General features: G+C 33.2%; 1 protein-coding gene across 1 annotated transcript in view; it reads left to right on the top strand.

Annotated features, from left to right (window-relative positions):
* Tom40 (Translocase of outer membrane 40) overlaps positions 1-25843 on the top strand; it is a 47668-nt gene that overhangs the window by 3733 nt on the left and 18092 nt on the right. Inside the window, exons 2-3 of the mRNA XM_085814209.1 lie at positions 19449-19615; positions 24116-24214. Of these exons, the coding sequence (XP_085670335.1) occupies positions 19449-19615; positions 24116-24214 (266 nt within the window). The remainder of the gene's footprint in view (positions 1-19448; positions 19616-24115; positions 24215-25843) is intronic.

Below are 25843 nucleotides of genomic sequence, written 5' to 3'. Positions count from 1 at the left end.
ATATGTAATAATTTTTGAGGCATTGTAAACTTTAAATCCCGATCTTCCACACCATGGTATGATGCTTTCATCCAGTGAAATCTCTCCTTGGTGTATACAGTCAAAAGTCTTTAATCCGGACTCGTCCGTTATACATTAAACGCGCATGCGTAAAGGTATTTTGCACATGCGTAAACGCGTTATGCTTTTATGCATGCGCAGAATGTCTGTAGCTTTGAGGTCCGGATTAACGACTTTTGACTGTATACAGTATTGAATTTTTCAACCAAACTGTCATAAACTGGTCGAATTTTAAATAGATGGTCGCTTGATTCATCCATTTCATCGTTGTTCGCAAAGTGCCACCATCTCCATATCTCTTTAAATCTATCACGACTCATTGTCTTTGGAAATATTGGTGTTTCTAGTAATGGATCTGTTGTCCAATATTCATCGATCTTCCGTTAGAAATAATAATCCTAAAAATTTCTTGAATTCACCAATAGTGAGATCCGTTCATTTTATCATTTTCTTCTTTTTAACATATTTTTTGACGTTTTGATGGAGATATCGGTTAGTTTCTTTTACCATCATTTCGTAGAAATTATCATCGAAGAACACATCCAGAGATCCTTCAACACCATTCTGTGGTAAAATATTTAACCCCGCTTGATCCAAAAATGGTTCTATTGTAGGTGGAATGTGAACTTCAGTCCATTGATGTATAATTTCTTCTTCATCATCATTTTCACTTTCATCATCGCTAATCGGTAGTGGAAAAACTCGGATCCTTCTCATAGGTCGTATAGAACTATCACTATCATTATCACTTAAAATATCCAACTCTCTTTCATCGCAATCAACGTCAGACAAATCATCTGCATATATATCTTTGGTACTTACGTATTAACGCAACCAGGCCAAAATTCGCATAAATCGCCAAATTTGGCGACCCTACTTACGGCAGCCCTACATGTTTAGACGAAAGTTTATTTGTAAAACGAAAAAATAACACTGGGCGTGTACTACCACAGCAATGGGTTTTCGGCGGAATTTGCCGAGAAAAGAAAGAGACTATTTTGGTTACTGTACCTAACAGAAGCGCCGTTACCCTCATGGAAAAAATTTGCGAAAATATCAAGGAAGGAAGCATCATTTATTCGGATTGCTGGAAAGGATACAATACAAGTGAGTTCGAAAATGATGGATTTCTGCATGGAACTGTTGATCACAAATATAACTTTGTGGATCCCAACACGGGCGTTCACACACAACATGTAGAGCGCATGTGGGGCTCAGCCAAATGGCGCAACAAAAAACAGAGAGGAACAGCCCGTCATCATCTTAACTCGTACCTTATCGAATTTATATGGCGCCAAGCTCAAGCTGTTAATGGCAAAGACAGTTTTCAATCAGTGCTAAAAGCAATAGCCAAAAGATTTCCACCGAAAAAATAATTCTGCAACTTATTCAAATTCGAAACCGGAAGGGTTTAATTGCTATTTTATATTTTAAAACAAAATAATATAAAAAACTATTTTAAAACAAAATAACATAAAAATTATCTGTAATTAATAAATATACATTTTCTTTCTATTCATACTTTTTTACTCAAACTTACAAATCGTGCCAACCTGGTTGCGATAATAGGTAAGTACCATATCTTTATTTTCACGTGAAACCATATTGCAGGATTTCAAAATTTACTGTAAGTAGAATTTGAACAACCGAACAGCTTCAAACCACAAAATGTACTAAATACTAATGTAAAGTGGTGCATGGATTACGCAATGTGGTTGCAAACCTACTAATACAACTTCCACCTTTAAGCTACTTTCGAGATAAATCGTATTACTACGACTCCCATCTTTAATGTGATAATAAAGAGACCACCACATCTGGTCTTGTATAGATTAATGGCCTGGGTTGCATTTTTAATTGTTCACAATCTGCCATTGGAAAAAAAAATCTCATTTTCAAACGAAATCAGTTTAAATGAAGTTTAGCAAAAAATGTGTTTAATTTATTTGGTGTACAAGGAAGTCACGTGATGTCCGTATCAGGTTTTTTAAGATGTTTCAAAATAAATAAATATATGGTTTGAATATCAAACAATCTCAAATATTTGAGTTTTATTTGTTTGTAAATATTTTACAAGAAAGATAAGAAGTACAGTCAAAAGTTGTTAATTCGGACACCTATAATCCGGAATGATCTATAATTTGGACCTCAAAGCTACAAACTTTCTGCACATGCGTCGCTTTGACGCACGAGCAGAGGCGTTTACGCGTGCACTTAAGACCTTTACGGCTGCAAATATATGTGTGCGCATGCGTGTTTAATGTATAACGGACAGTAAAAGGTAAGCTAAAATTATCTAATTCAGTTAATGTTGCAGATTGCGTTGTTCCTTAATATTCGAATTGGATCCGTCTTATTATTTTTTGCAGATTGTTAGAGCAAGTTTATAAAAGTAAGCTTGAACTTTCGATTATGTCAAATAGAATTTCCGATATATATTTACTAATATGTAAAGGATTTACAAAGCGAAAGTATGTTTCGAAATCCGAAATCTGTTTATCAATTTCACGCTGCTCTGCGGCGGGGGGGGGGGGGGGGGGGGGACGCCGTGACGAGGAATGAATTGGAAGTTGATCTGTCAGCACTATCCTTATCTTCACCGCAGATGTTTTTATTTTATTTGGTTTATAATTCCTTACTAAATGTAGTATTTCATGTCGATGTACTCCGTCTTTGATATGATTTAAAGCAATTATAGGACTTAAACATGATATGATTTAAAGCAATTATAGGACTTAAACAGCGGATCTTTGTAACTAAACAAGAAATTATGTCTGTTTAATAGAATTAAAGAAAAAGTATTATCACATGAAAGGAAGCAACTTAAACAACTTACATTGAAAGAAATGTTTAATAAAGTAAACAAATAAATATTAAGCTTTTTTTTTTTGTAAATTTTGATACCCTTTAGATCATAATTGTTCTTTATTTCATAAATTATGGTTTCATATTTTTAATTTTGTAATTTCTGCATGTCATCTTACCAGATTTAAACTGATGATCTATAATCCAGAAAAATCGATAATCCGGAATCGCCGAAGTCCCGATTAACGACTTTTGACTGTAATCTAAATAGCATACCTTGAAGAGAAACACATTAAGTACACTTTTTTAAAACAAAATTTAAAGAGTAACTGATTAAATTTTCTTTAAATTCCTTTTGTAAAATATTATATATGAAACCAGATATTGTTTTCAGAAAGACAATTTGTAGAGCGATTAGGTTTTTTTTGATGCTAAGGACGTAAAAAATGAGCAATGCCCTCACCGGGATTCAAACATGGACCTCTCGAATCCGCGCTGACGTTGCTACCATTACACCACAAAGGATGCAGTGAGAACTTAGAAAATACCTTATATACTTTGCCTTTTAAAGGCCGACTGGAGATTAGGAGACCAAATTGCCAAATCATGGTGGTGAAGAATCATCATCCATCCCCCTTTTTTTTTTTTTTTTAGTTCGGACATTAGTTTATTTGTGGAGGAGACACATTAAAAATGAGCAAAGCCCTAGCCAAGACTCGAACCTCTCGAATGTACGCCGAATGTGCTACCTTATACCACGAAGGTATGCAGAAAGGAGGGAGAAAATACCTTATAACTTTAAGGAGAAAAGTATTGTCTTAAAATAAATATCACACAATAATTTCCACCTTAAACTGTCTTTCTGAAAAATATTTTTTGTAATATTCATTCTAAAATTCAAGCAATATTTCTGTACATAAGTTTGATATTCTTAAAGTTATGTTATCTAAATGTATTTATAAGCAGTCAGTTAAAACACAATATAAAAACTTCATAAGATTTACCGTATAGATCTATTTCTATTGCCTATTTCCATCTATTCTATTATCCGTTTCTATCTATTCTAGGATCAACCAAAATAGAATTATAATTATCTTCTTGAATATTTGAACGTGTAAAATATGTCAATATGGCATATGCGAACAAGTAAAATTATCTTATTACTGTTAGGGATGTTGAATGTTAAACTTCCCTTAAAAAGGCGGCAAAACGTATGACAGTTTTAGGTTTAGTTTATTTGATTGCGGCAAAGCAAGAAAATGTTATCTTACTAATGAAAGTCTTCGTGGAGAACTTCCCAAGGGAAATTGGTTGGTATTGACGTTACACAGAAGGAAAACCACCGAAGCATCCATGCAGTCAACCTGTTTGCCAGAACATGGGTCGAACTACTGGTGTTCAACGATATTACTGTTCGACCATTGGCTAGCCCATATCTATTTAGGAAAAGTGACTTCACGTGGTATGTTGGAATTTTTAAACTTATGTGACATGCAAATTATACAGCCGATGCAATGCAATGCATCGGCTATATAATTTGCATGTCACATATTCATATAGCAAATTCTTTAATGGCTTGATTCTTGTAGTTTTCTACGAAACCCTCTGATAGCCGACTGGATAAGACCACAAAATCTGATCCTTCGATATGGATTCGAATCATGGCGTACACAGGGTTCGTAGCGATCCTTACAAGTGCTTATAAGTCCTTATATTTGAAAATAAAATATAAAGGCCCTTATAGGTGCTTACTTTGGTTAATCTTTGGATTATGATAACTTGGCGATTTTTTGGCAAAAATTTGGCTACCAACCCTACTACAGCAACCTGCTAGTTTTGTTTGGACGCCATTTTGTTTTCACAAAGTACAGGCTTTTTTTTTTTACTCAACATTTTTTTCCAACAATCTGCTATCCGAATTTCGCTTATGCTAGAACTTTTATGGAACAAAAGTGCTTAATCATAACGAAGATTAGGTGCGAAATCGGGAGAAAGTGCAGAATCGCAAACTGCTTGCAGCGTTTTTAAGAATTGCACATACTCGGTATCCATGTACACGTCGACCTATTTTCACTTAAAAAACATCCCAGAATTGCACAAAAATGGCATTGCGCACACTCTTGACTTTATCCATGTACACTGCTAAAGTCCTAGCTAGTAACCTTTATCGCCTTACCAAAATGTCGCCAAATTACCTCACCATATTCCAAAGATTAGCCCTTACTTTTTCTTTAAAGCCCTTATTTTTTTGTTTTTAGTGCTTATTTTATGCTTTTAGTGCTTTTTTTAATGAACGCGCATTTTTCCCCCCATACCAAAGCCGAAACTAAATAAACAACTTTTCTTCCTAATATGGAATGTCAGATGGTGAATCATACTCCCTGAAATAGCTTTTCCCCCCTTTCTCTGCATTAACATAACCTTTAGTGTGCACGAAGAGTACAGGGTGCACATCGTTCTATTGGTCAAAGAAATGCGAAAACTGCAGAAAATTCCGGTACATTCGGTATTCTTTTTCCTCGCACCCAAATACTACACACGTTTGAATTTCTATCAAGATCTTAATAATTTGCATTCTCATTCCAAGTGGTCAGTTCATATTCGTGTTTATTATGATCGTTATGCTTATATTATGAGCATATGTATGAATATTTATAATAATATAGTTGCAGTAGCTGCTGAAGTGTAGATAAATTTCCAAAAATGGGTTTATTTTTACACAGATTAGCTTTCTAAGGAATAATATTCGGAATGGCTTAAATAAAAGGAAAGTAATCGAATAGTCAGAATAATTTCTTTTTTGCCAATACATTATACAGTACGGAGGTTGAGAGGTTCTCCCCTTTCTCCACAAAATCTGTAATTTTGAAGCAGCGGAATCTGGATTGAATAGAACTAAAAGTTTTGCGGTATACCCAACCCAAGCGAAGAATGATTCTGTTTCGGAAATTTAACAGTCTGTTCAAAGTTATAATCGAAAACACCCCAGATTAGTAAGTTTCTTTCTTTTCCTTTATTTAGTTCTTTATTCTCCGAATACCGACAGCTGTTGATTCTGATTCCGATTGCATAATATCACATATGAAAGAATTACGCCGCACGTATTGCGCAATAACGTTTGCAGTATTTTGCAGAGATAATTAATTTTGATGTTCAGTCTGAGATTTATTTATGAACACTTTAAAGAGTTTTATTGTTCTTTCTAAACAGAATATTTCTCAGTTCCATTGGTCTATTTTTATATGATGCACATATCGAAATGTCAAAATCATTTATTTAGCCCAGAAATCTAAAGAATGGCTACAATCTTCCTCCCCCCTCCTCTTTTTCCAGATACTCTCGACTATACGGAATATTCGGCAATTTCCGAGTATTCGGGTTAGTTAAGCTTTTACTGTTAAAGGATGACTGCATGAAGCAATTTCCCGTCTCCTGATTTCAGAAATGTTCCTCTTTTTTACTTAAATTACTTTGCTTGGACTATATGTTAAGGGAAAACTGTTATGCAATGAAAATTTAGAAAATGTTCAGAATTTTGATTTAAGTTAAATTATTTAAATATTAATATGGCTTATTATTATTTATTTTCTATATTTTGGACTGAAATTTCATCATTAAATCTTGTAATATAGTTTAGTTCTGCATAGTTTGTTTTTTTTTTTTTTTTTTTTCCCCTCTTTCATTGTAAACTAATTCTGTAAACTGAACTGTCATTTAAAATTTTAAAAAAAAAAAAAAAAAAAAAAATTGTTTTCCATGGTTGAGGTAATGCTCATTCTCTTAATAAATATGGCCTTGCTGATATTTTAAATTGCAAGTCTAATTCTTCTTTTAAGGTTATGCAGTTGTGTTTTATGTAATTAGACAGGTGCTTATTTTTTTTCTTAAAATGTGCTTAAAAAGTGCTTATAGGTGCTTATTTTTTTAACTAAAATGTGGCTGTGAACCCTGGTACAGCCTGGCTACGTAGGAACTTTTTAGGATTTCTCTGTGTGAATACAATTATGAGCCAAGTTTCCTTTCAGAATCTTTCATGAAAACATTCCACTTCTTAGTCAGATGATTCAAGAATGTTTTGTCGTTTTCAATTAAAACAAACAAGCTTCTTAGGAAGTACGACGCAGAAGTATACATTAATCATTTATTTTTTCCAAAATATTCTTATTAAAAATCTATTTAACAATGATTATATTAATTATATATCCTAGTAAATTATGAATATTTTTTTTAGTTTCTTGTTATCTCTGTTTCTGTGTATTATAAAAATTCAAGCATTCAGAGTTTTACACAAAAATAAATTCTTTCTGTAGTAACAAATGAAACGTTTTCAGTCGAAATTATTTAAGATAAATACAATATTTTTTTTTTTACAGCATCAGTATGCTTTAGCTTATTTTGACTAATGTAAAGCATATTAGGGCTATCTGCCTAAAAGGAGGGATGCCTTCGTTGGAGGACTTTTTAAGAATTCAGGATTAGTATTCCATTATTTCAATGCCAAGACACCTCCTGAAATCTTTGTCATAAATATTAAAATTTTAAAGCCCTAAATCATAGTAAATACAGTTTCTGAAAATTATTATATTCATACAACTGTTTTGAAGTCGAAGAACACTTTCTATTTTGAAATTTCTTGCTGTAGGACTAATGTAAAAGCTAAATTTTGTAACTTAGTGTATGTAGATAAAATGATTTATATAGCATCTAGATATAGTATTTATTTAGCGAAGAATGTTCACGTCAGACCATTATTGTGATTTATAATTTTAATTTTTTACTATTTATTATTCTTCAAACCATTGTAGTAACAATGGTACTATTTAAAAAATTATCAGTATTGATATTTACTCTAATTGTGTATTTTACTATTGGTCGCGTCACCAATGGCACCCACGACGCTGTAGCCAAGTCAAGTGCTGGTCATCATTAACCCCTCTGCAGTCAATGTATTAAATATATGTATAATCTCAGTAAAGTGCATTTTAAAAAATAACATAAGAATGGAAATACATGTTCTCTAATCTACGAAGTACAAAAAGGAAATATCGACTTACCTTATTTAGAAATTTCTGTGACTTCTGTGTGTGGCAAACAGAATTCCTTAACAACATCCAAAAACTGTCTAAAATTATCTGAACCAGAATTTGTGTACTGTTGTTGCCACATAAATTCACAAAAATATCCTCCATAGTACCAGACTGTTGGATAAACTTATTCAGAGCCATATGAATGATTTTTATGCTCACCCATACGTATTTCCTTCATACAAGTAAGACGCGTATAATCATTACTGAGTAAACCTTCATTTACGCACCAGTGAATCAATTTTTTTCCCCCATTCATTCCAAATTGTACAGAAACTTCAGATTAATCTTATCACAGGCAGCCGTTTTACGGTGTAAAGCACAAAATAAGGCACGTGCTTCCTAAGCGACACCCAATGCAGAAATAAGCCCTGAGAAATCAAAATCACCGCGATCACACATTACAACCAATCACGTCATGATAGAGTTTTCAAAACATACACCGTAAAATATTCAGGTTGCCATAAATGAAATAACAATAATCCAAGGAGTACCCGAAAATATAGACTACCCTATTTAGCTCCTTCTTGAATTGACATTGTTAACAGAAAGAATGCTCTATTATATTATATGTGAGGAGTGATAGTTCTAGTGGGACAATATACCCATACCTCCAGCAGAAAAGTTTTTCATCTCTTCTCAGGAAACCGCCTTTTATATCTCATTGTCTTGTTACTTGTACTAAACACGAGAAGGGGAAAGATTCCTTCACTTCTTTTATCTCTTTGTCCATTCAAGTGACCTTCAAGGCTGCAATCGGTATCATTAACAAAGGCACCTCATTGCACAGGATTTCACCAGTGATCTGACTGAGCTACCATTGCAATCTGAAATCATTCATCCTAGACTATGTAAGGGAAAATTCTAAATACTTTTCACTGCTTTCAGAACAAAAGTGGTAACCATTTAAGTGATAATAGAGAAGCCAGTTACTTTAACCTGTACTTATTTCTTTATAACATAAAGACAAGAACACAGCAAAAATATTTAAACTGCTCCTATTGTCTCCTCACATAAAGTATTTTTCTCAAATTTTACAAAATGCTTATACTTAACATAAAACCTTTGATTCTAACCATTTTGAAAATGATACACGCAAACAATTTTGAATTTAAAATAGTATAATGCCAAAACACTACAAAATGTATTTACTTTAATATATATTTGGTTTTGGAAATCACTCTGGTTACTTTCCAATCTTTATTGTTTTCTAAGCCCAAAGCCTTCAGCATCCTTTTCCAAGTGGAATGCAATCTTGCAACAGAATTGCTTTGAGGATGACATACCGAAGAATGATGCACTTTAATTCCAAACTTACTAAAAAAAACTCGGATGCAAATTCACTAGTAAACGATCTACCCAAATCACACTGAATTTCCTTAGGGTAACCTGATTTAGAAAAGATTTGCATTAAGGCTTGAATCTCACTTTTAGAACTTAAATTCTGCACAGGAATGCATCTGGATATTTGGAAGCAACATAAATTGATGTAGTTAAGTATTTATTTTCACGTGAACTAGTTATCAGAGGTCCTACTGCATCATTATGTAATCTGCTATACATTTCTGATATAACGGCACAATCTTCATTGGGGCTTTCTTTTTATCCCTATTGTGGCCTATATGCTGACAAGTATCACACTTCCTCACAAATTCTTCAATTTCTTGGTAACAATTAGGCCAGAAATACTGTGTCAAAACTCTGTCCTTGGTTTTTGTTACCTGTAAATGACCAGATATTTCCACGTGGCACAACTTCATGATCCCTTTATTAAAAACAAGAGGCACACACAGCTGAAGCTTATCTTCCCTTTTTTTTAGAGTAGTTCCCCTGAGTAGCCTCTCTTTTGGAATTATAAACTTTTTTTTTCCCCCTTTTGCTTTTCCCTTCCAGAGGGCTGCTAAACTAACGCATCTTTTTGTGCTTCTGAGAATTCTGCTGGTGAAACATCCGCAAAGATAGATCTTTATTCTAAACTGATGTCTGGAATTTCAATCAACTCCTCTGTATTTCTTGTTAACTTCCCTTCTTCCAAAAGCTCATTATTCACACCTTTATTTTCTATCTCTTCCTCCTCTTCTGATCTGGAACTAAAGTCCTTCGCGCCCGCTTTTTCTAAATTCCTGCGCGCATCCTCATGACTACGAGTTTACACAACATTCAAGAGAAACGATCGTTTCCTAATTTCCTTTATCAGCTGCGCAGTTTTATTTCCTAACGAATAGTACTCTTTATCTAACTTCACTGGTGTAACCACTGCCTTTGTGATTATCACACCAAGAATACCTTCAGTGGTGACTTTCACCAAAGGTAAACATTTACATTCTGTGTCCAAAGGCTGCTTCACCCACACAGTTTCCCCTAATAAGTCACTAGTATTAATCTAAGTACTATTCCAGCTCCAGTATCTCTCAGATATTCTCTCTCTACCCCATTAATTACTGCTTTCTTGAAATATGGCTCAAAACACTTCCCTAAACTCTCCATTCCTAAATTCACTAGATTAGTCTTATTTGTTTCCAGCGATCGACAGTTAGGTTGGATATTCATCCTTTCCACATTGGTAACACATTATTTTCCGCTGTTTCTCGAAACCTGCTTCCTGGAAAGCATGCTCTTTTTTAGAAGCCTCCACTTATCTGTGTTCCAATTTAATTCTTTAATGACCAGTACTTTTCTGATTAATACTCCCATTGGAATTTACATACCGCTCTCCAACTTTCTCAAGTAGTTTCTTAAACCCCACTTTCTGCTCTAACCTCCTCCTATCTTAAGACACAATAACACGCCAAACAAATACTACTTCAGAAGTCAAACAACAAAAATCAGCGTTATATTTTCAAATTTTCACAGGACTAGTTTCGATGATTTTACCGAACTACCATCCTCGGCTGCAAAACTGCAAATGAACAAGGTAAGAAATAATGATTAAATAAGATAAGAAGGCCTGGACATGAATAAGCAAGTGGTGCCATCTGTTGATGAAACCAGAACTAAAACATAATTTCTTTGAAGGCCGAAGGCAAAGATGGATTGGAATTAGGATCGTTAACTAGAACAGAAAGATTTTTTAGAATGTGAAGTGCCTCTAGAAAATCCAGTTCTCCAATGGCAGATGTTTTTTGAATAATTGTAGCAGCAGAAAAATTGAAAGTGTGATTTTCGGACCAACAATGTTGAGCAACAGAAGACTTCTGTGTTTCCTTTTTTCTAACATATGCCTCATGTTCCTTGACGTAAAATTTTAAGGCTCTCTTAGTTTGGCCAATGTAAATTAAACCACCCTGGCAAGGAATCCTATAAATACCCCAGGAATTCATATCCGGAATGGGGTCCTTGAGTATGGAACTCAGAATTTTATTGATGGGAGAATAAACGACCCGAAAGTTAAATTTCTGCAAAATATGTGCAACTTTATAAATTGATAGAAAGAAGGGAATGAAAACAAAATTTGTATAATAATATATAAATAATCTCCTATAAAACAAGTGTGTGCCTTTTAGTTTGTTGAGATGAGAATTTTTTAACTGCTTGATTAATAATGTTGGGTGAAAAGCTCCTGTCAATAGCTATTGCTTTTACATAATTTAGTTCTTCATCAAGGGATAGTTTGGAGGAGCAAACTTGAAGAGCACGGAAAACATAGGAATAAAATGAAGCTAACTTTTGTTTTGTCGGATGACATGATTTAAAGTGTGGTGAAAGGCAAACCGATGATGGTTTACGTTAAATCGTAGTACTGAAGTTGGCTGTGTTACGTGTGACCAGAATGTCGAGAAACGGAAGAGAATTGCAAGTCTCAAGTTCAAAAGTGAACTGAATAGCAGGATCAATAGAATTCATTGTTGAAAAAACTTTATTTAAATCATCTTTATTACCTTCAAACAGGGTAAAAGTATCGTCTACATAGCGGAACCATACCGGGAAGTTTAAAGTTTCAAACGATTTTGATTCATAATAATGCATGTAGATATCAGCCAGGATGGGACTGAGGGGGCTTCCCATGGCTAATCTCTCAGTTTGCTTGTGAATTACTCCTTTACTATCAGAGAAAAACAATCAGCATGCACTTCACGTGCGACTTGCTCCTGCAAGCTTTCCTGGGCTTCGGCGAGGAAGCAGTGTGCCATTCTGAACTTTGACGGTTCACTCAGGATCGTACTCGTAGACCCAGGTCTCATCTCCAGAAGGTTCGGATCAACATTCAACCGTTGGAGCATTTTCTGTCAAACAGACATGTGCCGTTTCTTCTGATCCACCGACAAAATTTTTGGTGCCAGTTTGGTACACACTTTTCGCATCATCAAATTCTCCATCACAATCCTCCACTCCGTACTCTGACTGAGTTCCAGTTCATCGGCAATTAATCTAGTACTAAGACGGCGGTTTTGTTTAAAAATTCCCACACTCTCTCCACATTTTGATCCGTTCAGCTTGATGATGGCCTCCCAGAGCGGTCGTCGTCTTCAACATTCCCGTGGCCATCTTTGAAACGTTTGTGCCACATGAAAACCATTGCATGGGACATGGCTTCTTCCTTAAAGGCCTCTTGAATCATACCGAGAGTCTCTGTGGCAGTTTTGTTCAGTCGCACGCAAAATTTAATCGCCTAACGTTGCTCCATATTCGACCAAGTTCAATGACACGCGCTTACGCTGCAAGTGATGCACACTTTTCAGGGTTCCAGAGGCAACTGCCGCAGCGTCAGTTCGTTCCCTGAGACTCCCCACCCGCCGGAACCGGCCTGCGCGTGCTCCCCTACTCAGAAATGAACCAGTCTTGAAACTTCCGACTCAGTATGCATGTTCTTATCAGAGTTCTGAATAAATAAATTCCCACGTATATTGTGAGCCATATAAAAAAAAAATTGTGAGCCACTACTCAAGTTGTCATTTTTTGATAAACATGGTCATGAAAGGAAAGTAGAATAAATAATGATTTGCCAGGTTGGTGTCATATGAACAATGTATCCAAGTGGAATGTTTCCATTTAAGATGTGTACCAAAGTAGATAAGCAGCAGCAACGGAGCCAAATTACTGATCGTACAAATTTATGCTAAAATGATTGTTTCTTCAGTAACAATGTATTTTATTTAGTGTCAAAGTGAAATTAAGAATCGGCATTCTCCAGATGTTTTATTATGCACGGAGGGGGGAATTAAATAGTTTTGAGGTCTGAATTTTGGATCATTCTGGATAATGGACATCCGGATTTAGGAATTTGTACTGTACTTGTTAAAAGATAAATAGCTTAAGTTATGAATTTTTCCAATAAGAATACATACTTTGTTTTTGAGTACATTTACATGAAAACAGTTTTTGGTTTGGAGTTGTTAACGAGTCTGCTCTGTATAATGCTCTGTGTCTGAGAAGATGGGGGGGGGAAGATAAAGTGGTGGAAGTTGATGAATTGAAGTTTGGCAAAAAAAAAACTCATCATGCCCATCCTCTTTAGGGGCAGTGGGTATTTGAATGCGTGGAAAGAGGGTGTGGGAGATTATTTTTAGTGGCTGTGCATGATAGAAGTAGGGAAATGCTGATGCAGTGTATTAAAGAGTGGATTGATCTTGGTACAACTGTTTTTTTTTTTTTTTGGGTGGATGGAAATCTTACAAGGATTTAGGAAAAGAAGGTTTTGAACATTTATTTGTGAACCATAGTATGAATTTTCTGGATAGTGTGTCTGGCTGTCATATAAATAGGATAGTGATTACGTGGTGGCGTATTAAAGGCAATATGAAATTTGTATTTCTGCTTTTGGAAAAAGCATTCATTCATGGTAAGTGCATTTTATTTTATTCTTGTTCTTATTTTGTAGAATGTTATGTTCATTGTTTAGTATGAATTTCTGTTGTTATTGTTTTTTTTTAATTGTTACAAATTTATTTTAGTTTATTTTGTTGATTAGTACATAGTGCCTAGATTGTGCAATTTGTAGATGTTTTTTAAAGTTGAAACAAAATGCTGTGTACATGGTATTCTTTGAAATTTATTGTTGCTATGTTAATTTATTAAAGTGAGGTGTGCGTAGTTCATAGATTCTTCCAATGCCTAGATTGTGCAATTTGAGATGTTAAATTAAAACATATCGCTGAGCACATGGCCGCATTTTGGGACACATTTTAGATTTAAAGTTCGAAATAGACAAAAAATTTAGATAGTAATATGGCAGCGGGGATTTGGGCGACCTGAGGACGCATATAAGAGTAGTTCCAAAGCACTAAATGACCCCCAGACTTCTGAGAGGGGAAACTTACCCAAGCTTTTCACCTACACCCCTTCAATTAAACTGACCCATCTTGGCTCTCAGCCAAAATGCTCTCGCTAGTGTGGTTAGACAGTATAAATTTGATATTTTTCCTTGCATTGTTTTTATTCATATAGTTTTACAAATATCTAGTAAAAAGTTTTTAATTTAATTAACAAACTTTGTTAAAGAAATAAATCATACCTCTTTTTGTGTGTAACTGCTGCCCGTCAGCTACTTTCAGATTGTGCGTTGGCTGGTGTGCAATGTAAGTCTGAGATCACTGTAGCAAAGTATCGTTGATGTAGTATGTCTTCATGCATTCTAGCAAAGTGCCATGAAATTCATCCAAATGAGAAAGATGGTGATATAATGTCTCGTATTTTTCCAAAGAATAATTTGCTTTTGACGAAATAAATAAATACATGTATGGAAGACAAGATTCTATTAATGTGAAGAATACAATTATTTACATGATAATAGTAGATTACATAGAAAAAATAAAATTTTTGCAAGCATTCATTTTTTAAATAATTTTCATAATAAAATGAAAAATAATGGATGGAATCAATCATCTACAGGATCATACACAGCGTGCATGATCCTGAGCTTAATTTTCAATTTACGAGTTTCATCCATACAGTACGCTCCCGATTATCCGCGGAATTGGGTGGCGTGGCTGCTGTGGATAACAAAAGACGCAGATAATCCGAAAAAAAGCTAAAAACGTGTATAGCAAATAAGAAAACAGTCATTCAAACTTTGAAAAATCATTTTATGTATAAAAAGTAAAATAAACAGCAGGAAATGTTGAACTAACGCTTAATATTTTAGCTTATTACGCTTAATATATTCTCCCCATGAAGTTTAATTTCTCGAATTCCATGTCGCTACTTAAAACGAGTCAACCATCCAGAAGACGCATCAAAATTTCCTTTCAGGCCTTACAACTCAAAAAAGGTTTTTGCCTTCGCCCCAATGATAAGACCATTTACAGGAGTACCCTCTTTTCAAACTTGAGCTAACCACTCTGTCAATGCCATGTCTAGCTCATCAAAGGTAGAACCCCTCATAGTTTTTCGCGTTTTCATTGCGGAAGCACTACCCTTCATAGTTTTTCACGTTTTCATTGCGGAAGCACTGTCCGACATTGAATGCAAAGTTTACCAGTTTGTCTTTTTGCTTTAGAATGTCACGCACTGTTGTTTCCGCGATTCCGTAATCCATCTGCTGCCTTGTAGTGCCGTTTGGTACTTTGGAAATTAATTCTAGTTTTTTGTGCAATCGTCAACACAACCTTCTTTCGTTTTCCTGACATTTTAAATCGGTAACGAAAAACACAAAACCAAAAAGCACAAGCACTGAACACAATAAAAGATAAGAAATTAACTCTGGCTGGTTCGCAAACACTATCAGGCTTAAACTAACAATGGTGAGTGGGAGGAAGTGGACGTGTCAGTAAGATTAAGACGAGAGAGCACAGTGAAGCGGGCACTGCAAGGGTGAGTAAGAAATCATTTACTCATCAGAGGAGAAGGTTCCGAGAAGGCCTGAGATATTTTTGCTATAAGTAAGCATGATGTTAGCAAATTTAACATTTTTCTCAGTTTTGTGAACATTTTTATTTTCTTTGCTTTACACTTGCAAACAAAAAAAAACTTGGCGCTGATAATCGGGAGTGTACTGTATTTTTCAATTTATTGTGTAAACTCATTAAAAATGCATGTCATCATCGTAGATTTCTTGCGAGATCAACTCATTATTTCGTTCGGATACGATATGCTCCATATTAAAAAAAGTCCACCTTCAATGTGACAGCGAAATCATCTGCAGAAAGCCGCTTCGCTCTGATTGGTCAACACTTAACCCAAACTTGGCGTAAAGTTGAAAACTCAGAACCTTACGCCGTGTGCCCTAAACCAGATTTTGTGACTTAGCACAGACTGGTTGCCTTGGAAATGGAGCTCAGCTTTAACCACTTATGCCCTTTATGCCCCCATCTAAACGCAGTCTTAGGCCCCGTTCAGACGAGGGCGTAAGTGGTTAAAGCCGAGCTCTGTTGCCAAGGCAACCAGTCACTGCTACGTCACAGAATCTGGTTTAAGGCTCGTGGCATAGGGTTCCAAGTTTTCAACTTTACGCCGAGTTTGGGATAAGCATCGACCAATCAGAGCAAAGCTAAAACGAATTGGCTTTCTTTAGATGATTTCGCTGTCACATCGAAGGCAACGTTTTTTTTTTAATATGGAACACATCGTATCTGAATGAGTTGTAAAACAAATAATGAGTTGTAATCGTATCTGAACAAAATAAAGAGTTGATCTCGCGAGAAGTCTACGATAATGGCATGCATTTTTAATGAGTTTTTCCATTTATATTGAAAAATATGGATGAAATTCGTAAAGCGAAAGTTAAGCTCAGGATTATGCACGCTCTGTATGATCCTGTAGATGTTTGATCCCATTCAATATTTTTCATTTTATTATGAAAATTCTTAAAAAAATGCATGCTTGCAAAAATTTTATTTTTTCTGTGTAAATTATTGGTATTACTTTCTTTCTGTCTATAATTTTTTTAAATTTTTACTATATTTTTTTTCCTGTTTAATTATTTTTTGTATTTAAGAATAAATTTATTAAAAAAGCTAGAAATATTGTATTGCTATTTGCTTCAAATGCTGATTTTCTTTCCAAACAAACTTCATGAATTAATTTTACTAAAACATCAAATTAATATCAAGAATCTGCTGTTTTTTTTTAACAGTAAAAATACTATTATAAAAAAGAAAGAAAAAATTATTTTCACTTATTTAAGAATAGTCACAATAGTCAATTCAATGGTGTAAGCTTTATATAAGTAATAAAAGATTAATCTTTTGAGAAAATGCTCTTATGAATTCCAAGAAAGAACAAATGTAGTGAAATATCCTTAAAACAACAGTGAACAGTTTAGACAGTTTTGTCTCCTGTTGAAGTTCTGTACTGTTTTTTAATTACGTTCTCCATGAAAGGAATTTACTTTTAATGAAACTAAATAGCACACATAATTCATAACATGGACTATAATTTAATGAATAGTATTTGTTATTATTATCCACTCTTTATTACTATCATTTGAATGAGTTTTGAATCATTAAATTCATGCTATTTCTCTGGTAGAAATTCCTGGATAAGGTATGAATGTTTATAATTTTGATGTATTTGAAGACTTGGTTACCTAAAATTTGTGAATGTGAAATTTCTTTTGAGGTTTGGTCGTAAATAGAAATGACAGCATATGTTGAACTTAAATTCAGGGGTGCGGCTTATACATGCAAATAATTAAAAATAGATGTATACAAACAGTTGGCAAGACAGCAAAATGTATTTAATGATTGAGCATAAAATACATTGTTGGGTGAACGTTTCCTAGTATTGTACTAGTTGTGGTTGCTAGTCATTGTGACCAGTTGTTGGATACTAGTACTAGTGATAATTGATACTGGTAGTGCAGCAAACTACTATAGTGATCGACAGGGACAGTGAATAAGGAATGCTAAGCAAACGTTTCACTGTCACAGAAACATGTTCCTTTTGATTGAAAATTTAAAAAAAAAAAAATAATAATAATGTATGGTAAGTACTGTTTTTAGCTTAACTGCTTTCACACCTGCAAAATAGAAAAATATTATATACAGGCTATCTGTTAGTTATCCTTAAGATTTTTTTTTAATTAGGCATATTTAGGATATCGTATTTCTCCTAAGAGAAATTATATATAAAAATTGAAGAAGGTTTTATATAGTATATAAATATGCATGTGCATGTTTATAGTATAGAGAGTACTACAGTACAATGCAGAAATATTCCATACTGCTTTGCACAGAAAGATATGTGCCAACCAAGTATTGGTCTTTCAAAAAAATATCTAGACCATTTTGTTATTTTTCTTTTTTACCTTCTTCCGTTGCCACTTGGCTTATAAGAAGGGCAGATAAAAGAGCATTCTGTTGAACCAGTAAAACTGTGTTGAGCTGAAAAAGCCATGGCACAAAATAACGAAAACGAGCAGAGCGAGTGCAAGAAATCAGTTGAGCTGGAAAACAGCGCACAAAAGGTGTGGACACATTCACGCATGCGCAAATTTAACTTCTCTCAATGGCCACAGCTTAGAACCCCGTCTCGCAGGTGTGAACCTTGCGCTTTATGCCCACGTCTGAACGCAGCTTTAGGGCTGTTATGCCACTGAGTTTAGCCTTTTTTTTTAACTCAGCATTTTAGCTAATTTATAATTGTCTGAAACGTCAAAGTAAATTTGCGAAAAAAAAAGATCTTTCACCTTTGCTCATCTTTTGAAAAATTAAGTAATTCTCGTTAGATATTCTGAGCAAAGTTGTTTTGTCAACCTTAAGGGTTCGATCTTGTATTTATTTAAGTGTAATGTGTAATAATTTAATGTATGTGTGTAAAACTCAGTTAGACAGTTATTTTTACAGTATCTGTTATTATATCAAATCGGCAGAGAAATATGCCAATGTAAAATTTATAATTAGGTCTTAGAATAGATTAAATTTTGAATAAAACTATCGATCTCATAGGCAGTCAAACGTAAGTTCCTCTTCTTCAGCTGCAGGGGAAAAAAAAAGAATTGACATATATATTCAAAACTACGTCAAGTTTTTTCCTCCTCTATCTTTAAAAGGCTGTTATAGTTATCTTAGAAAGAGTAATAGAGTTCTCCCACTTATTATGCAGATAAAGAAAAGATTATGCTAAAGTATTTTGTTCATGATTTAATAATAAATCCACAGGGATAAAAGGTATACAACGTTTAAGAAAATTTTAGTATAGTTTATCTATTATTTTTTAATTAGTAAATAAGTATTAACTTTTTAAATGTTATAAATGCTTACAGTAATGGCATCTTGTCTTCTAAATTAAAGCTAAAAGCTATTTGTTCATGCACAGTTTTTTAAGGCTTTTTTTTTTTTTTTTTTTTTTTTTTTAATGTTTATTTCTTTGCTGAGAATTGTGTCTTTGCAGCCAGTGTCAACATGACTACTCCAGCACTCCTCAGTTCCTGTTTCAGGGAAGGGAGGCTCTATGAACTAGTCCTTCTCTTCCAAGTCCTGGCCTCAATGTGCTTTTCCATATTGAAATAACCTAAACCCAGTATTTTTATGTTAATTCTGCTGTAATAATTGTATTATTTATTTTGCTTTGTGCTTATTTGTTCTCATTTGGAGAATTTTTTTTTTTTTTTTTTTCTTTCAGATGTTTTCCCAACTACATTTGAAGGATCTAAGTTAATGATTAATAAAATGCTGAGTAGTCATTTTCAGGTTAGTCACTCTATAAACTTGAGCATGAGCAATACGACTCCTTCGGGATATCGTTTTGGGGCCACTTATGTTGGATCTAATCAAGTTGGTCCTATGGAGGTAAGTTCTTCCCTTCCCATTACATTCCTAAAAAGTATTTTTATGCAGTGAATGTTTGATAAATAGTAAAGTGTCAGAAAATTAATCTTTATTTCATTAGAATCTTAAAATTGGTTGTTTTAATTTTGCATTTTAAAAACTGACTTTTTCAAGCTAGTGTTTATCCGTACATATTAAATGTTTCAAACACTGCATTAAGTTATATTTTTCTGCTATGCAAAAAAAAAAAAAAAAAAAAAAAAAAAAAAAAAAAAACGTTATATATTCAGTGGCTCAAAGTAAATGTTGAATGCTTTTTTCTTTTAATATTTTATAAATTGATTTTCAATGTAAGAAATAATTTAAATAAAATATGAAATAGCCTTTATAAATCAACATTCAGGTACACATTTATTTATCACAAGCAACAGCAAAAGTTAACCACTACTTATTTTTAAGAAAAATTTAAACTTATAAAGTAAAAACTAGTCTCAAAATTAAGTCATATAACATTTGATTATGTAATTTTTTTCTTAAATGCAAAATTTGCCTGTCTTTTCTGTTCTTATAAAACAATATAAAGATATTGTTACATGTATATTTTATTCAAACCACATATAATATACATCCAACGAAAATTATTTTGATTGTGATTTGTATTTAAATCAAAATCTGTATTTATCAATTCAGAGTCAAAATCAGTTTAACAAATCTATGAAAAGTAATAAAAATGAGCCTTTCCTTTACCAGTCATACATCTGATGACTGTGGTGGATAAACAATCTTTATGGCTTTAAAAAATTCCTTAAAGCGGTCACTCGGTGATAAAATCTGCATGCTTTTCTGCCACATGTACTCAGCCAGGTATGTATCGCTTCAAACTTTTTTTGCTTTCACTCTATGTATCCTTAATAGAATTTGTGTCATTTCTCTCCGGACCATTAAAAATGAGACTGTGATTTGTGTAGAAGTGTATAAATCCCTAATCACTAAGACAATCATATGACTTCCAGTGGTCCAAAATAATAATATGTCTCGACAAAATATTTTCTTTTATAATCTTTAACCCATTCGCGAAGGGGAGCTTCCCAAGAGAACGCTTTGGCACCTCTGTTACCGAAGCGTTCTCTTGGGACGGCGCGTTAACCGGATGCGTCGTCCTGTGGGAACGGCCAATTTACACTGCTAAGCCTAACTTTGAGAAAAAATTCATATAAATGAAATTTGTCGTCCAATTTTGGGTACATTATGAGAAGAACATTCAGGTAGTCGTCAGAATTAATTTTAAGCCTTTATTATTATATTTTCCTTAAAAATTTTATAAAATACTCATTCTAGAATAATATAATTTTCTCCTTATCCCACAAATAAATATATATATATATATATATATATGAAAAAATATCCAAATAATCGCAGATTTTATTTAACAGAACACACAATTAAAATTTTAAAATATTAAAACTGAATTGAAATTAAAAAATATTAAAACTGTCTTTCATGAGCAAACAGCGAAAAGTAAGCAATGTTTCAAAAAGAGACGGTGTATGATAATTCTTTAAAACATGGGTGTACGCAAAGTCCGACGTTGCATTAGTCACAGGAATATAATATCTGCTGCTATTTTACTCAGCAAATTTGACTCATTTAGCATTTGTACAGATAGTGCTTTAATTTTGCCATTTAAAAAAAAAAAAAAAAAAAACACTTTTGCTAAGCGATGCAAAATATTCATCTCAAAGAGTAATAAAAAAGCCTCTACTGATAGAACATCTTCACTATAACGATAAAAAAATAAAAAAATATTAGAAAAATTAATAAATTACAGTAAGAGCCATTACGTTACTCAACAATTAGTGATTGTGTATATTCTAGGTTTAAATACTGCTTTTGATTAAAAATATTCATCTCAAAGCACGAAAAATCTAAGAGTAATAAAAAAAAAAACTCTGATGATGGAACCTCTATCCCACTATATCACAAAAATAAAAATAAAACCTCAATGCAGCGAGAGCATGTGCATTTGTTTATATCAAATGACACAGTTAAAGAGACATTACATTGCTCAACACCCACCCACGAATCTCCCTCTCATTCTGAAACAAAATACCAAAAATAAAAATCATTGCATAGGAATGAAGGTAAACATACTTAACTTTCAAAATATTTCCCCATAACAGGCATACGGCTACATCTAGCGGCAAAAAAAAAAAATATTAATTAAACGTTCTATTTAGAAAATCAAATGTGGTATGCCCGTCTGGTAAAATGAATTAAATGGTGATTCAAATATGACACACCCGGCCGTGAGGTAATGTTTGCTGCTGATGCATATATGACACACCCGTGCTGAACGGGTTAAAGGATATTCTTTCAATCACTTCTCAACCATGCAGAAAAAGTATTTATTTTATCCCCCCTTCAATATTTCCAATCATACATTTGTCTTCCTTGTGCTTTTCATTGTGATACTTTCCTCTTCCAAACTTGCTTTCATCAGTTTCAATCACACTTCCAGCCTTTCCAAGTATGTTATTTCTCAAGCACACCTCCACACACACCTGTTAACAAAATATCTTCGAATCTGCCACAGTATGATCTCTCACATGCATTTCTGACCCCACAAATATGTTAGATTCTTGCATGTCTTTCAACTGTCTTGTGGAAAACCAAGAGCTCTTTCCTAGATCCCTTTTTGACTTTGGAAGGACTGGGCACACATACCGCCATTCACACACATTTGTCGCATCTCTTCTTTCAGCTAATTTCCACCTACTTTTGCACACACGACACTCGTGCACTTTCGGAATAAAGACAAAATTTATGCACTTGTCTATCGTACGCCTTTCATCCTTGTCTTGAAACCTAATCAGATATGTAAACTCCATTCATTCTACTCTTTCGGCGTCAGCCATTAACTCGCTGGATTATCCACGAAGAGCACGGTAAAATGACGAATATTCAAAATGCCCAGTTAAATAGTACAAATGGTAACCCTAATAGTTTCCGCAGCTTGGTATGCAATGTTGCCAAATTTGGCTAGGTTTCGCAAATTGGTGACGATATACCGTAATCTACAGCCCACTTGAAAATTTTAAAAAATCTTGCTACATCCTATTCAAAAGATTTAGAAAAGACATTAAAAAAATAAGGGTAAAAAATTACTTTCAATTACTGAGAAAAATTTGTCTATTCAATGCCAAATAGATTAAAAGCTATTGTAGTAACTAAAGGCTTATCACCAAATACTAAATTTCATTTAAATAATTCAAATAATCTATAGCAGAGGTGGACAACTTTCTATATATAAGAGCTACTTTTTATCTTAAAAGTGTGTTGCGATCGACTTGTTGTCGTAGGTTTAGTCAACTGAAGGTCTGAGATTGCAATTTTTTATGTGTCATATTCATAATTCATATTTATTAATTTTTTAATTAAATCTCTTCCTTCAAACCTTACTAGAGTAATTGATGGAGTTTTTACAGGATCTTCTTAAGTTTTCATGATCAGTTATAAAATACATAAATTCACTTGAATCTAAGTAACTGCTGCTTTTAACTTAACGAGTATTTTTATATTTTAAAGTCATGTGAATCTAATTAATCATATCTTTTTGTGCTTTAGCCTAGTTTCAAAACCATGAAATGCTTTTCTGCTTGAAGGAATTAAAGTTTTTTCAAATCGCTGTCAGTTCAGTCTTAGTGTATCTGTAATTTAGAAAACAGCCTTTTCTAGTATTCCAAAAATCTAAGAAATCAGGTTTATTTAAAATTCTGGTTTTAGAATAGGATTAATTGCTACATAAATCCTAATGAAAGGTAATGTTAAAATTATATAAGTATAAAAAACAGTTTTAAATGTAAAATATGTAAAGATCATTAAAAAATTTAAGAAATTTAGAAATAATTTTTAAATATCTGAAGTCCGCAATGTTATTCATTATTCATTAAAAAATTACTATTTATGTAATTACTGGTAATTATTCTGCTGTAAAATTACTAGCTTGCCCAGGATTCACTATTTGTCTGTTATTCTAATAATTAAAATTAGCTAAAACGTAATTGCATTCAAAAGATCCTTAAATTATATAAGGAAAAGATTCATCTTTTCATTGCCACTTAGTTGATCAATCCAGTAAAAATACTCAGATCATCATTAGTTTAAATTAGCATAAAGTAAACGATCCAGGTACTCTATTTTTTACTTTATGTTAACTATTTTTCTGTATTGCTGTAAATAGGTGTGCAATGCGAAATAGTGTAAGATTAGTATACTTTAACAATATTTATTAGAAATCACCTCTTTTATTACTTTTTGTGAAGAAAAAAAAATGTATGTGTGCTCAAATGTCTATGAGCACATTTACGTAAGGTATTGCAGGGCTAAGATGTAATAGATATTTCATTGTAGTGAACATAATGGAACTAGCTTATTATATAATAAAAGATATTTATTATTTTTATGAATTTGTCACACAGTCATAGCTTTTAAGTAATATCAAATATATATATATTTTTTTAGGCATATCCAATTTTATTGGGTGATATTGATCCTAGTGGCAACCTGAGTGCTCATATCATTCACCAATACAAAAATATACGTGGAAAATATGTTGCTCAGGTATAATATTCTACATTTTTATATTTATGTGTTGATTTAGTAAATTTGTAAATTTTATTAAAAGTAATGTCAAATTGTTGTGCTTTCGCTGACCGGAACATTCATATTGCTGGTACTTCGACTGAGCACTACAGTGTAAAATTTTCAGTCATTAATGATAGCATATCATTTTTCACTGAGTTGAAAAAATCTGAAAATGTGTTTGAAAGAAAGGGGAGGCTGTATGACTACTAACATACATAATTTTTAGAAAAAATATATATTTGTATTGCTAGGTTCTTAGTAACAAAGGGATAATAATTAATAGCCAAGGATAAAAAAATAATTTAAGTGTGAAGAAGAAAATTTGTTTAGAATATGGACAGAAGCAAAATTAAATTAATGAAGAAAAACAAAAAAAACAAATTGTTCATTGTAAAAAATTGTTAGCAGACTTCAAGTAATTAGAGGGTTTGCTCTCTCTTTCTCTGATACACTGAACACTGCTTAAGTTTGAAGGAACGTTTCAGAGAGATTACTGCAGTACACGTCAGGCAGTAGTAAAAGCAATACTTACGTATTATTTCATTTACCATTGGCTGAATCATAAGTCATTACTGCGGAATTTTAAAGGAAGTGGTACCGTAAGTACTGTAAAAACATAATAAATTAAAAATATGATAATCCAGAATGGGAATTTGTGAAGTTAGTTACTTTTCCTAGTACTTTTTCAGAATTTTCTGTCAAGTTTAGTAATAAAGATGATAATGGGGACAAAGTGTTTATTATAGCTGTGTTACAAATAAGACGTTGGCTGTTGTGATCTGCCCGAATATAGAAATATGAGCATTTTTTATTTTCTTTAGGCTAACTTTATAAAGGTATTCTTGAACAGGATACCTTTATATAAGTGAGCACAGGATACAGTGAGTATGGTCTTGCAGATGAGTAGCGTATGATCTGTACCTGTGGTTTTGTTTCTCGAGTGTCTTTCTTTTTTATTGGGCATTAAATAGACTTTTACACCGTTCTTCGGACATGCTAAACCACTTTACAAAAAAAAAAAAAAAAAAAATTGAAGTTGCCAAAAGTATCCATTTTGAACTAAAAAGAATTTAAAATTAATATGTTTGAGATTGTTAAATTTGGTTAACTTATATTTGGAAAATATTTATATTTTCTAGAATACTGTGAATAAACTTATACCAAATCTACCAGTTTAGTCATGTTTGTCAAAATTGGAATACACATAGCAAAAATTAATGGAGATAAAAGTTTCATGTGCCTTCTAATTCCAAAGATCAAGGATACATACTTATTTTAAATATTTTACTGTAAAAACTAATAATATATATAATTAATATCATACTTCACACAGTATGACAAGTTTAAATCTGTGCCGTCAATCTAATGCTATTTTTAACTTCGGGGGGAGGGGCTCTTCTTAATCATGTGATTTTTGAAGTATAGGGAAACTTCGTTCCTTACCTAGACCGTATGTACTGCATGTTAAATGTAAACTTTAATGGATGCTTTCCTTGAGCTTAACAAAACTGATGAGCGTCAACCTATGACATGCGAGGAAAAAATAAAACATGAAGATGATGGATGGATAACGGGTAACTAACTTGACTGATGTGTTGTCAGGTA

The sequence above is a fragment of the Stegodyphus dumicola genome, chromosome 3, assembly GCF_044657685.1.
Source record: "Stegodyphus dumicola isolate Sdum_Otavi_A_Nest chromosome 3, ASM4465768v1".
Lineage (NCBI taxonomy): Eukaryota > Metazoa > Arthropoda > Arachnida > Araneae > Eresidae > Stegodyphus > Stegodyphus dumicola.
The sequence above is the reverse complement of the archived record's forward strand: the minus strand, read 5'-3'. Positions and strand labels throughout refer to the sequence as shown.